We start from the raw sequence: 15,189 nt of genomic DNA, 5'->3' as shown, positions 1-15,189 counted from the left end.
AGGAAGAAGTTAGTAGTGAAATTCCTGCTCTGCAGTCAGTACACATTTAAAATATGTTGGTTAGTATTTGAAACTCAAAATAGTTTGTTTTTCTTATTGCAGAAAATAAAACATAACAAGTTGTGCAACTGTAAGTGATTGTCTTGAGCTGCCTTGAGATTTTGAGTCTAGATTGAATCATTTTTCATTTTTGCAGTGCATGCATGCTGTCGTACTGAGGCGACGTCCTCCAGGAGTTTGCCTCACCTGCTTATTACCATTTAACAGCAACAGTACAGTGTCATGTGCTCCAAAGTTACATCAAGGTTACAGTTGGCAAATCAGTCCACAGCAACACAATAGAGACCTGGGCCTTCAGAATTCACAGGGCTGTTTGAGCGCACGTGGCTGAATGAAAGGAGCTTTTTACTTTCCATCTTGGGCAGCCCACAGATGCCAGCGTCTGGGGCTGTTCTGAGGTTTTAAATTGGCCCAAAATGCTTTTCAGCCATTGGCCGCTTTTGGGTTACAGAAGGTTGTTTGCTACATGAGTGATATGTTTTAGTGACACAGACACTTTTTTTTTTTTTTTATCGGTTTACCCTTGTTTTTATACTTGTCACCAAGAGATGTCTTTCATCGAAAACCACCATCAGTGGCAGAACGCTCGCAGGCCACCGTGTGGTCAGAGGGACAGTATTTGATTTTTTGTTTTTCTGGGACTTTTGTGTCTCTTGTTTCTTTCTGTAAGATGTCAGAGGATCAACCAGACCTCATTCATTTTTCGTTGATTTAAACTGAGTCACATATACAGATTTAAAGAGGCAAAGTTGATTGATTGTGTCATGTTGCTGTTTTGTGATGGATTGTATCACTGCTTGAATAGATAGATGGATAAATGAGGAGAAGGAAGGAGAGGAGTCCAAACACTCCTCTGTATTCATACAATACTGTTTAAAGAAAAGATGGATAGATGAATAAGGAGAAGATAGCACAAGAGAGGAGTTGAAACACTCCTCAATATTTTAACAATACTGCTTGAAGAACAGATGGTAGATGAATGAGGAGAGAGGAGGAGTTCAAGCACTGGATGGATGAATGGATAGATGAATGAGGAGAAGAGGAGAGGAGTTAAACCCCCCCTCAATATTTCAACAATACTGCTTGAAGAAAAGATGGATGGATGAATGAGGAGAGGAAGAGGAGAGGCAAAATCAGAGTCATTCATTCATGTCCAGCTGCCGTCTCGCTCCTCTCGCTCCTCTCGTCCTCTCCTCGCTGCTGACAGGAAAATTCTGACCTTCACTCTTTTTCTCTCCGAAAGATGCAAAACCTCCATGAAGAAATGTGTGTTAGTGTGTGAGCGCATACGTCGAGAAAATAACTTTCCGCGGAGAAATATCGTTTTTTTTTAACTTCATCGATAGACCAGCATCCCTCAGTCTTGTTGTCTGCTAATCGAGCGCTTTAATGCTTCTGAACTTTTTTTTTTTTTTCGGAGGGGGTACGTGGGCTTTCTCTCCACCCAGCCTCACTGCTCTTTAAATCAGCAGCGCTCTCGTTGCCTGAGCTGGACTCTCGCACGTTACAGTTGTTAACAGCTTGTGGTCGCCAGGCGGTTTGTGTGGCTTTGCTGTTTGAGCCCGACGCTCTCAGTGAGAGGCAGAGAGAGGCATGTGTGAAAGCTCCAGATCCCAAAGGACTCGGAGGGACACGATCCCGACTGTCTCTGTGTGTCTGTCTGAAAAACTCAAATCAACCATATTTATGATCTTGACAAGTCAGGTTTTGAACATCTTTGTTGCAAAAGAAAAAAAGGACACAAATCTGAATTGGAAACGCCGATTAATTGTCAAGAAATATATGAACACATTTTAAAGAAATCAATAAAAAAGAAACTTGTGTGTTGTTTGTATTTTTGGTCTTTTCCTTCTTTTGTTCTCTTATCTTAAAATCCACTTATCCAAAAAAACTAAAACACACCTTGTGATGAACAGACTGCTTGTAGGAGGTCCGTCTCTGCGGTCAGTGGTTTGTCTTCAGTTCTCTCAACTTATACGTCAGTCATTTCTTATTAACAATCTGAGTTTGCGGGTCGGTCGTGTCACTTTTATCACGTTTCACACTGAGAGTAATAGTGAGAGTAAGAATAGGACTCGTGGGAGGGAGTTACTGAGAGTCATGCTGAGAGACTGTAGCTGCTGTGTAATAAACGTCCTCAGCTACACACCGAGATATACGATCTGTTTCTGCACGTCTGCAGTGAATGGTGGATGTAGAGAGTAAAAAACGTTATTTCTGAGCTCCTGGTTAAGGTTGGGGATAAGGTCTTGGTTAGACAGCCTTTACAAGAAATGGAAGTTACTGCAATGTCCTAACAAAGATGGCTGCTCAATCGTGTTTGTGTGTGTGTGTGTGTGTGTGTGTGTGTGGTTGTGACTTTGTGGTTCAGGTCTGTTAAATCCACTCCGTCTGTGTGTTTTGTCTCTGCAGGAGTCGGAAGATCCAGATCCGGAACATTCCCCCTCATCTACAGTGGGAGGTCAGTTGTTTGTCTCGGCATGCGTGTGTGTGTGTGTGACAGTGATGCCCAGTTGAACAGCACCAGGTAGCACAGAAACCAGTTTCCTGACAATGACTCACCGGCCTTTATTCCTCTCTGGACTGATGTGTGTCTGTTTGCATGTGTTTATGTCTGTATCTACATGTTTGTAAGTGTGTATCAACACAACTTTGCCTGGGTTCAAGCTGTTTTTCTGCCTGACTCTCATTTCTGTCTGAGCCACTGATGTTCCTGTAAGTTGTCTTCATGCTACACTTCTTTCACAAAGCTTCAGAAACCAGAAATATCCACCACAGGACAAATCAGTCTTTGTTTCACATGATGCAAAGTTGGCTAATGATTTTCTTTTTGATGCAGCCTGCAAACCTGAGGCTCAAACCAAAAACAGAAAACGTCATCATGCTGACACGTCTGTTTTAATCTCTATGGTTTTAATCCCCTGATCTCACTGACAATCCTTTATATTTGTCATCTTCTAGGAACCATTGTTTTATAAAAGAAATCCTGCAGCTGATTAATGTAACTTTCTACATTTATTCAAGTACAGCTATTAAGAGCATGAACTTTTCTTTAATATTTCCATTGGTCTCCTATGTTCACTTGTTATAGTGTAATTTTTATTTCACATTCATTTGATGACCATTACTTTTCATTTACAGTATCTAAAATAAACTTAATACACCCTCTTTATATATCAGTGTAAGTAGTTTAACAGAATCACAAAACTGGTCAACATGGAATTCATCTGTGTAAAATGAAACCTAAACCTTTTGTACGAAGTGAACAGTTAGTTCTATATGAAAATCAACGTTTTGTGTTTCTTAGCCGATTAACATGACTGTCATAAACAACCATTTAGAACCATAAAAACACATTCATAATTTTAATAATTGTAGTCTTGTATATTGTCCCTGTGTTTACATATCTGTCAATCATTGTGGGAATCGGCTTAGTTAGGTTCCAACTTTGCCCCTTGACCTCTAAATTAAAGGTATTTTGTAAGAGATATTGTGAAACTCACTAGTCTTTTTGACTCCTACCTTGTTTTAGTTAATAAAAACTTAACATATAGTGTTAATTGGTTGTTAGGAAACATAAAGAAATCCCCTGTGTAATGAGAAGTTATGCAGTATCACAAACCTGTAAAACAAACTTTTTGGGGAGGCAAAGCAATTTACAGTTTCCACTCCACAGTTTTAATGCCCATATTAAAAATGAGCACAAAAACATGGAGGATGGAAACACACTGACATCTTCAGCTTATGGGAACAGAAAGCACCAAAAGGCACCAAAGCAAAATTATACCACTTTATAAAAATCTCTCAGCATATAAAGTAAACAATATACTGTTATGTTCCAGAGCCGGATCTCTGATAATTTGCTGTAAAGGTTAATGGGATTTTGAATGAGGTTCTGCAGCTCTAATTTGTCTGTGTGTTTGTGTGTGCGTCAGTGTGCTTTTGTGTTTTTGCATCAGTGGTTGTCGTACTAACTCACGCTGTGGTCTCACCCTCAGGTTTTGGACGGCCTTCTTGCTCAGTATGGTACTGTAGAGAACGTGGAACAAGGTACAGAACCCTGTTTACTGCTCATCTCATCATCATCAGGCACACACACACACACACACACACACACACACACACACACACACACACACACACACACACACACAGACCTCCCAGTGAGTCAAGTCTCCCTGTGTGATTTGACTTCCTCATTACCATCAACCCACACACCCATTATCTAAACATAACCCATCTCTGCATATAAATCTGCCTTTATCATCTTGTGTGTGTGTGTGTGTGTGTGTGTGAGCGCGCATGTGTGTCTTATAAGTTCGACCTGGGGAGACAACAGTTTGAATTACATGCAGCCTCTATAATAAGCACTGTGTAATGCCACAACTCCCCTTGGCTTCAGCGTATGGATTGAAGTGGGCACACATGGCAGTCGTCCATTAGGAATGTATCCTTGTGTGTGGGCGTGTGGGTGTGTGTCTGTGCCTGTATTTGTTTGTGTCTGTGTCTGTTTTGGGGAGGTGCATCGTGGTAATTTGGTGAGGACACGGTAGGCGCCTGTGGTAAAGCTTCTGCTCTGTCTGAAGGAGCGCATGTGTGTGTTTATGGGTATGCCTGTGCCTGTGCCTGTGCGTGTGTGTGCGTTTCTGCGTGTGCGTGTATGTGTGTGTATGTACATAGTAGTCAGCACTAGAGCTATGCCTAGGAACTTTTCACTGTTTACACACACATGGATGAGTAGTAGACACACATGGGGAGAAACACACACACACACACACACACACACACACACACACACACACACACACACACACACACACAGACACACACACACAGACAGTCTCTCTATGCGTAGAACCAGCCAAGACCAACTACCACCCACTGTCGTCATGACAGGTGCTAAAAGAGAACCCAGCAGAGAAATTACTCCACTCAGAGTTTCCCAGACGCTGCTGTAAAACAGCCTGCTTCATACCATCCTAGAGATCAGCGCAGAACATCCTCCTCCTCTTCCTCCTCCTTTATCCCTCCGCTATCCAGGCATCAGAGTCACACAGTTGCGCCACACGATCAAAACTTGCAGTGAGCCACCTCGCTTGTGGCTCTCTCCCCGTCTGAGTTGCCGTTTCAGCCTCCCGCCCCGTCACTTTTCCCCTGCCTGTGCTCTGGGCGAGGATTTTTTTCGGAGGAGTCCCTTGTTCCTGTGTGGCACGGAGGAGAAGGCTGCCGGTGGCTGGGCAGGGCAAGGCGAGGTGGGGCGGGGCAGAGCTGGCTGTGAGCGCCACAGAGCCGGGCGTGGTGCCAGGCTCTGCCCACTCCGCCTCCCTCTAAGCCAGCTGGGCGCTCTCTCTGGCTTTAACCCTTCCAAACCTGCTGGTGCATGGCTGACAGCAGCTTTGAAAGTTTTTGTTTTCACTGACAAGTGGAGAGTGAGAGTGACACGCTCTGCTGACTATTTTAATTTGACAGGAAAGGCTTTTTTTTAATATTCTCACATGATATTGGCACTGCACGCCCCATCTCCTGGCTCATTTAGTTTGGTGATTGTCACTTTTCTGTTCATTGTGGGTAACTTGCCAAACCTCGCAGTGGAGCAATTCTCACAAGTGAGCAGCTAAAACTGGGAAATGTTAATAAAATATCTGCTCAAATTGCTGCCAATATATTTTTCTTTATATGTGCTTTACATTCATGCACATGCGGTCCCTGTGGAAATCAAACCTGTGACCGTGGCAGAGTCAGTGCCGCTCTTTCCTCACTGACGAGCACAGCAGCACACACCCATCCTTCCTGAGCCGTGTCTGTGTTGTGAATTTCATTTCACTCTATCGCAGATTACCAGCTCTGTTTAGGGCTGTCATGAGAAACTTAAATGGGTTATTGTGCGAGAGGCAGAGAGTCTATTGTGTGGAGCAGCTCCTGTGTGTAGCGGCCGCAGCGGGGTCTGGAGGGAAGCCAGCGTGGTGACGGCTGTAATGGATTCACACGGACAAGTGGCTCTCCGGGTCACCACGGGAACCTGGACGCGTGTCTGACTCACCTACGGCGACATCCAAAGACCTGTGCCTGTGTAAAATATGTCCCTAACTCAAGTTTTTCTCTCTCTCTCTCTCTCTCTCTTGTCTCACAGTGAACACTGACACAGAAACAGCGGTGGTGAATGTTACGTACGCAACCAAGGAGGAAGCTAAAGTGTAAGCAGCTCAATTAATGATAAATAATAATAAGCAACATCAACCTGTGTGTGTGCGTAATTAAACATGGTGACAGCCAAGGAGGGACGATGAAGGAAATAAGCAGCAGCAGCAACAACTGTTACGGTGCATTTGGAGAAAGTTTGCTAAATTTAAAAACTCATCCCTTTCTTTCCATATGAGCCCGTCTGTCCACACTTTGCTGATGTTTTTTTTTTTTCTCAATCAGATGCACGTCTTTTAAAATGGTCCAAATTAGTTTTTAATTAGCTAAATTGAAAAGCGGGAAAAAATAAAGCCTGCTGGACACTAGGAGATTATCAATCCGATTCAGCCTTACCGACACTTGCGGGAGCGTTGCCAATGTGGATCTGATCTGAACAGATTATCTGGCTAAACAATCCCGTAGTGTCAAACATAATCTTAATGTCACAGATTGAATCGCAGCCGCTCCGATTTCGAATCGTAAACAACATTATCCAATGAGAGCGAGCCGACTGGGAAGCGCCACCAACCGGATGCTGCCTAATTGGGTTTAAAACGGAAACATGGTTGCATACAGTGTAAATTAGACTTTTGTGTCCTGTACCATTTAGACAGTTGCAAAGGAAAAACTTGTGGAATTGTGGAAACAAAATAAATTAGAGCTTGTTCAATGTTTCCTGTTGTTTGTGCAAAACATTACACAAACAAGCGTAATCAGCTGACGACGCCGACTGTCTGCCTCCATGTTTGTTTTTAGGACGTGGAGGTCAACTTTGCGACATTCAATTCGCACTCCTGTATCTGGGACTGTGCCTTTATTCTGAAGTTAGTTTCTAGTTTGTGGGAGTTTCCAATTTTCTGGAATCACCTTTCATGGTTTGTTTGTTTTAACACCAAGAGTGAATTTGTTGTTTGAGATTGCCTTAAGCTGGTGTTAGGTGTGATGTTAGGGTTTGTAGGGTTGGTTAAGTTTAGCAAGTTTAGTGTGGACTCAGGCTTTAAAAAACACCTTCAAATCTATCCAGTGTTTATTTGCTTAAATGCATCAATTAGAAGTTAAGTGTTAATTTCTTAGGATTCACAAAACCAGTGCTCTGAAGAAAGGCATGAGGATGACTCACGAGCGCACAAACAGAGGTAAAAGCAAGTATATCAGAGCCTTAAGAAATCAGCTTTTCTTTGCATCTCCCCTCCTCCTCTCTTCTCCAGAGCCATTGAGAAGTTGACGGGACAACAGTTCGACGACTGCTCCTTCAAAGTGTCGTACATTATGGACATGGATGCTGCTCCGCCTGTCCAGGTGGCCCGCACTCGGCGCGGGGGGCGATCGTCCCGGGACCAGGGCCCCTGCCAGCCCGGGCCCTCGGGGGGCTTTGGCGCCCCACGTCCCCGGCAACACGACTTCCCCCTGCGCATGCTCGTGCCTACTCAGTTTGTGGGAGCCATCATCGGCAAGGAGGGCCTGACCATCAAGAATGTCACCAAACAGACACAGTCCAAGTAAGATGGTCGACAGCTTCATTTTTTTACAGTTTCATCGTCATTTTGCGTTTTCTGAATTAATGAAACATCCTGGTGCCATAAGCAGGCTTGCATTTGAAAACCAACTGTCTGAGCTATACTGAAAAAGTGGCCACAAATTATTCATAGATAGAGGATTGCATGTTTAATGTTGCATTAGATGCTTCTTGTGAAAACTGTTTCTTTTCTTTTTTTAATCCTAGTTTTGTTATTGTGATGTTCTTTTCTGTATCTTTTCTTTAATGCTTTTAATTTGCACTGCACTGGGTAATTTTCATTTTCAAATAATGGATTCTCCTTTCTCCTCCTCTCTCTCTCTCTCTCTCTCTCTCTCTCTCTCTCTCTCTTTCTCTCCTTTCTCTCCCTCCCTCCCTCCCTCTCTCCCCTCTCTCTTTCTCTCCTCTCTCTTTCTCTCCCTCCCTCCCTCCCTCTCTCTCTCCCCTCTCTCCTTCTCTCCTCTCTCTTTCTCTCTCTCTCTCTCTCTCTCTCCTCAGGGTGGACATTCACCGGAAGGAAAATGCAGGTGCGGCAGAAAAGCCCATTACCATCCACTCGACACCCGAGGGCTGCTCCTCCGCCTGCCGCATGATCCTGGACATCATGCAGAAGGAGGCCAACGAGACCAAGACGTAAGAGTGCACGTCCAACGTTGACCAACGTCACCTCAGATGTGCTTATATACAGAGCATACATACAGTATATACACTCCCACAGGGCAGATTAGCCATAATGTCTGCAGGGCCATAATCTTATCCTTTAACCTGCCTGCACACCTTTTAATCTCACTGTGCATTCTCTCGCTGGGACCCACTAACACAGTAAACACAGCGCACACAGGCCGACACGTGACCACAGATTAGCTTTGAGGAAACGAGGCCAACGCATCTAATTGGGCATGACACTTTTAACAAGACACTGCACCTTTTAAACTCTTCTGCTCGATGTGAGGATCAGCGCACACCTTCAATACATAAATACCACTGTGTGTGTGTTGTTTGTCCGGAGATTCAGAAGAAGACGATTACGTTTGAATATAAAAACTCTGATATTTGGGTTTAAATCAAAACTATTTCCCCTCTTACTGCGATTGCTTTCTGTCAATATGTGGACATCCAGAGGAAGAGGGGGCTTAACACTTTTATGTCACATCTGTGTTTTCATCCTCTTTACTTTGCTCTGATGATATTCGAGGAATGTTGGGACATTTTGGGGAATATGACTGAACACTAGAAAAATAGGGGAAACTGTAAATGTCAAGGAAGCTTTAAATCAAACCATTCAGAGGAATTTCAACTAGACTGGAGTAAGTGAGCTCCGGTATTTTCTCTTAAATTAGAATTTAGAAAAACACATACAAAAGCAAAAGACATAAGCCGTTTGAGTTAGCCTTCACATAAAGAACAAAGAAGGAGATTCTCTGGTCAGAAGCGTTCGCAACAACACAGAAATCTCCGGAGCGTTCAGGCGAGAGGTGGCGCAGCAGGCAGAGGCAGGACATGACTATTAATTCTGCTGTAGAGATCCCATGTTTTTTTACACTACATCAACACCTGCATCGGCTCTTATCTCCAAAAACTCTGTGTCGGCGTCTTCTACATGTATGGCACCACTTTTTCATCCTGGGATATTTGTATTCTTTTTGTTTACAAATGTCAAATGTCATCAACACGCCCACTCGCTCGCACTGATTCCTCCGGAGGATCTCCTGCGGTGTTTTTACTCGGGGGCTGGCTGGTGAAACTCCGTAGAAAGTCTGGATCCTCCCACTCAGACATTTGCGTTCACACATACAGCCCCTCCGCATAATGTCAGGAGAATATCCAGCGTTCAGTGAATGACTGAGAGCAGCTATAGAGAAGCATCACCAGGATGTTAAACAGCATCTTTGTCTTGTTCCATTTGCGTCTCAATACAACTGTTGTGAATTGCCTCAGTCGAAAGCGCGTGCCAAGTGCGTGCAGTGTAATCTAACAAGATATCAGTCAGCTGGTCTGATCCACCTCAGTCTGTCAAATCATTAATCCTACCCTCGAGAGTCACAGTAACTTCCACGCCTCCGAAGGAACCGAAGCGTTTACCAGGGCGCCACACCTGCAGAAGAGATCCCCTCGCCGCGGCCGCCCGCCCACACCCTGTAATTTCACGGAGCCCGAGGAGACGCGACACCAAGCGAAACCCGAGCCGCTTAACTTGACCTCTAAACTCACCACCACCACCAACACCATCATCATCTCCCCTTACTTGTCCCACAGCCCACCCCAAACCCATTCACCCTACAGCACAGATCTACACTTACACTTCATAGCATGCCCTGAGATACCCGCCCCACACACACACACACACACACACACACACACACACACACACACACACACACACACACACACACACACACACACAGACACACACACACACACACACACACACACCCCTCAATTTTCCTGCAGACCAGAAATATAGATAATACAGTAATTATATATCTGCTATTATAATAACCATCTCATCCCCTGTTGTTTGCGGGTTTTATTTATTTTAATCAGTTATTCTCTATTTTTTGTGTCTGCAAATTTCCTATAATTATATGAATTTTGAATAATATATAAGTTAGGAATGTTTCCTGGTTAAAAAAACCCAGATGTAATTCGGCACTTATTTAAGACAAACTCTTCAGACCTTTACTTGAGTAAGTTTAGTTTGTTGTAGTGTATTTAAATTCTTGATTTCCTGTAAAGTGTCTTTGAAAATTAAAAAAAAACAAAAAACATTTCAATATTATTAATGAATGAATCAAGAGACAAAATGAAACATTTATTTTTGCGTCACGAACACAATAATACCAACATTCTTTATCTCCTTCATAGTCGCCTATGAATGACCTGAAAAATCTTGTTTCAATTTTCAAGGCCAAGTCAAAGCTCGAGACTAAACTATTAGAATCACACAATCATTCTACTCATCTTGACACCAGAACACGTCAGGGTTAATTAACCACTTTTAAATCATCATAATTTACACAACATCCTAATCACACAGCTTTCACAATCTGTTTATTCTTCCCTACATCAACAATTTTCAACAGTTTTTAACTGTGCAACTTTGGCTTCCAGATAAATAAAATACAACATGTGATTCAGGGTCAAGTTTGTATTTGCTGATAAGGCCATAACTTTGGTTTTGATAAAAGATGTTATTACCTCAGTCAAGGAGTTTATGTTTTCACCAGGGTTTGTTTGTTTGTCCTTGTTAGCAGCATTACACAAAAACTGTGTGGTTATGGATCAGGAAAGAACCCAACAAATTTTGGTGCAGATTCGGATCAGGAGGCGGATCCAGGAACTTTCTATCACTCTTTTAAGAGGGCGTTATTTTTATGTTTTCATCAATTTTCCAAGGATTAATTCATGGATCTAGATTTAAAACATCTGGCCTATAAAGTGATATTGAATTGAGTAAATCTGATATTTGTGTGTACAATGCAGCTTGATAGAATTTAAGGAGACATTTGAGCTTTGGCCGAGATATGTGCTTTACTGACTGCTATTCTTTGATACGTTGCTCTGCATATATGTAAGATATTATTTAGGATAAACTAAGCAAGGAAACATTCTGAAGTATTAGAAAATAAAATATGATGAATTAAACTTAACCCAGATAATTATCATATTTATTCTAAAGTGAATAAAAAAATATACCAAAATCCAGTTCAGTGTTTTCGCTTAGAGTTACACCGGCACAAAGTGTGCTTGTTGAACCAGACCTTGTTCATTACAAATGGCGGTGATGATTGTTTTCCTGCAGTTAGAGACACAACAACACAGAAACACAAAGTCAGCATGACAACACGTTAAAACTCATCTGCTTCTTGTAGAAATCTGGGTATTTTTCCTGTGAAATCTGTTACGGGTGAACGTTACGCTGTGGTTACGCTGGTGTCTTAACGCAGTTGCTCTGTGCTCCCAGCAGCACTTCCAGCTGGGCAGCTGTCCACATTCCTGCTCATCCCCATCACAGCGTCGCATTCCTCACAGCGCATCAGTGACACTCAGCTGAACATGGTCCTCTTGTCTAACCTGTGTGTGTGTGTGTGTGTGTGTGTGTGTGTGTGTGTGTGTGTGTGTCTGTGCAGGACGGAGGACATCCCTCTGAAAATACTTGCTCACAACAGCCTGGTTGGCCGGCTGATCGGGAAGGAGGGCCGCAACCTGAAGAAAATCGAAGAGGAGACAGGGACCAAGATAACCATCTCCTCGTAAGTCGCCTCGAACCGTTCCTCTTTCACACAGCGCTGTGCAGTTACATAGTAGCTGTGTAACACCTTCAGGAAATCAAACGTACACACACACACTGGGGCGCTTGTGGAAAAGCAGCAGCGACATCCTCTGTGATTTCAGAGATGAAGTTTTGACTATTTCCAGTGAAACCAGGGGGTCGAATAACATGCATTGATTTCAACTTCCTGGTGCCGCACCTTTCTCCCTTGCTGTTCATTATCCTTTTGTCATGTGGTGTCACTCAACTGCTACGGAACAAACGTGGAGAGTTGATAACAGCTCCTTCACTCCGGCACAGCGGAGAGCGAGGTGGCGATTGCGCCCCGTTTAACGAACTGCGCTCGTCAACCTGTGTGATCATTCAGGGCTAATGAGTCGCTGCGTCCCTGCGAGCTCTGAGGACGTAATGAGCCTCGAGGAGAGACAGAGATCAAGAGAGAACGAGAGGCTCCTTTTGAGAAGAGGCAAACAATACGTTGAGCATCGATGGTCCTGTGAAATCCTTTGAGAGTGTTCTCCACCTCCTGCGACACCAAGGAAAGGAAAGGTTTTTTTGCTACAAAGGCCCAAAGGTGTTATCGCATTGTCCGGGCAAACTGCTTTATGCAGCCATCGCCTGTATGATTCATGGAAACAGGCTAAACTCTCTTTTTCAGAGTAAGTGAAACAAGTTTTAGTTTCACTATGACTGCTGGGCGGTTTTCTCAGGAACACTGTCATCAAGATTTAGTTTCCAAATCCAAGAAAGCATCATAGTGGCTGAGCTACAAAAACCGAGAGTATTAAGGGGAAAAGATTGATAAGAACAATGTCACACAAAGTGATTTACAGAATAAAAACAATTAAATCAATAAAAACAATACCCACCGCCCCATCCATACATACAACTTAGAACTATTTCTGAGGAAAAGCTGTGGTAAATCTCATAAATACACTTTAAATACACATAATACACATTTTTAATCTTTTCAAAGTCTAAGTAGTAATCAAGCGATGTGGACTCACAAGGAAAAGTCTAATTACATGTTCATTTTACAGCAGAGTTATTATAATTATGGGTTTCTAACATGTAAATAGTGTTGTTCACTGATCATTATTGTTTACCGGGAGCTTAATTGCATGGACGAGCTTGAAAACCAAACAAACACGGATGTCCTGTGTTCTGTTGTTCAGTGTAATTAAACCCACTGTTAATCAGCATACTGTGGTTATACCATCAGCTCTGAAATCATGTCGTGCCCTTGAGTTGTCTGATGATAATATCATTAACTCTCATTATCTTTCGTTAACTCCACCACCTCTCCCATACAGCCAACGGCCGGAGACCATTATGTTTTCAGGGTTTCCGTCCGTACGTTCGTCTGCCCGATTCTTGCGAACACAATATTTCAAGAACACCTTGAGGGAATTTCGTCAAATTTGGTACAAATGTTCATTCGGACTCAAGGATGTTCTGATCTCTGTGACCCTTATAAATCACGTATTTGGTTTCAGGATCGCCTTGAGAGAATTTCTATAAATCTGGTCGAAATGTTCACTTGCTCTTGGAGCTTAACCCAAACAAAGAAACCTGAAATCAAAGTATCTAATCTTCGGTTCTGACCATTCTTTTTCTAAAGCTTCAACCTTCTGAGTCGTCCCACAATTAAATAGCTTTTTTGCTCAGCAAGAAATGTTGATCTCCTACTAACACTTAAGTTGCATTAACAGGAAATCCAATTAAAAACACCTCAGTCTCCTTCACCCTCTGAGAAGACGTGTGCAAAATACGAGCGTAGCTGTTCTCGTTACTTTTCTCGTTATGCATGTACTCATTGCTGTGTGTGTGTGTGTGTGTGTGTGTGTGTGTGTGTGTGTGTGTGTGTGTGTGTGTGTGTGTGTGTGTGTGTGTGTGTGTGTGTGTGTGTGTGTGTGTGTGTGTGTGTGTGTGTGTGTGTGTGTGTTTGCAATCTCCCTTCCAGGTTACATGAATTAACTATTTACAACCCTGAGAGGACCATCATAGTGAGGGGCAGCCCGGAGGCGTGTCATAAAGCCGAGGTCGAGATAATGAAGAAACTGAGGGAAGCCTACGAGAACGACGTTGCTGCTTTAAACGTAAGCTCATCCCCTGTGTGTGTGTGTGTGTGTGTGTGTGTGTGTGTGTGTGTGTGTGTGTGTGTGTGTGTGTGTGTGTGTGTGTGTGTGTGTGTGTGTGTGTCACGATCTCAGGTTGACTCACACCGAGTGACAGGTGAGAAGCGATGATACACACCAGGATAATATCACCTCTCCATTCAGTGCACGTTACCAGCAGGATTAGAAATACCCGGTGTTGTGCGCTCGGTAAATTGATAACAGTAAACGATCGCTGAATAGCTCATCAGTGACTCGAGCGTTTGAGTACAGTGTGTCTGTGGACATGTGTGTGTGTGTTCCACAGAGCCTCTGACTCGTGCTCGCTTCCCCGCTGTGCATGTGTTTCCTGTGTTCCTGCCGTAACACACTGCGTTTCCCAGCATCCATCTGATATCTGTAGGCCGCCCTCTCTCCCGTCTCCTCTTTCACACTGCCCTGATGACATCACAAGTGCTGCAGCCAGAAAGGTCAACCACAGAGGAAGAGAGGCAGTGATGATGTTGCACGCTGCACACACAACTCAGTGATGGATGCCTATAATGTGACTGTAGTAACTGAACTCGTAGTAAGAGCTGGAGCTTGTGGAGGGAGAATCTGTATCCTGGGACATGTGTTTTCTCTACTTTCACACTGTCAGTCTTCTTTTTAATTTTTAAAAAAAATTGGCTGGGAAACAATCATAAGGAAGCAGCACGCAGCATGCGGTTAAATCGCTGTGGCTGCTGCGAGCAATACTGGCACCTGCCAGGCACGAGCGTCTACCGTAAGCGGTGAGGGCCATCTAGCGTGACACAGTGGATATTACATTGGAAGTGAAAGGAGACCGCGTGTTTCTTCATGGCCAGGAAACCAGAATAGCTGAATGACTGTAAGGGAAAGAACATTTTAGTCATTGCTGTGACAATGGAAAACTGTCCTTTTCACAAGCGAAGACAAATGTCCGTCTGGTTTTCAGCAGGTCGTGACTTTTCAGATAGTTGAGTTGGTTCTCAAATGGTTTATTTATCTCGAACCATAAAGAAACAATTTTATCTGTAACA

General features: G+C 43.4%; 1 protein-coding gene across 3 annotated transcripts in view; it reads left to right on the top strand.

Annotated features, from left to right (window-relative positions):
• Nucleotides 1–15,189, top strand: part of igf2bp2a (insulin-like growth factor 2 mRNA binding protein 2a) — a 46,539-nt gene that overhangs the window by 24,264 nt on the left and 7,086 nt on the right. For all 3 annotated transcript variants that reach the window (XM_034575090.1, XM_034575092.1, XM_034575091.1), the window contains 7 exons: nt 2,473–2,521; nt 4,059–4,110; nt 6,191–6,254; nt 7,449–7,739; nt 8,255–8,389; nt 11,887–12,009; nt 13,993–14,128. In XM_034575090.1, coding sequence (XP_034430981.1) covers nt 2,473–2,521; nt 4,059–4,110; nt 6,191–6,254; nt 7,449–7,739; nt 8,255–8,389; nt 11,887–12,009; nt 13,993–14,128 — 850 coding nt within the window. The remainder of the gene's footprint in view (nt 1–2,472; nt 2,522–4,058; nt 4,111–6,190; nt 6,255–7,448; nt 7,740–8,254; nt 8,390–11,886; nt 12,010–13,992; nt 14,129–15,189) is intronic.

Source organism: Hippoglossus hippoglossus, chromosome 21, assembly GCF_009819705.1.
Source record: "Hippoglossus hippoglossus isolate fHipHip1 chromosome 21, fHipHip1.pri, whole genome shotgun sequence".
NCBI lineage: Eukaryota > Metazoa > Chordata > Actinopteri > Pleuronectiformes > Pleuronectidae > Hippoglossus > Hippoglossus hippoglossus.
Note: the sequence above shows the minus strand (reverse complement) of the source record. Positions and strands in the feature narration are given on the sequence as shown.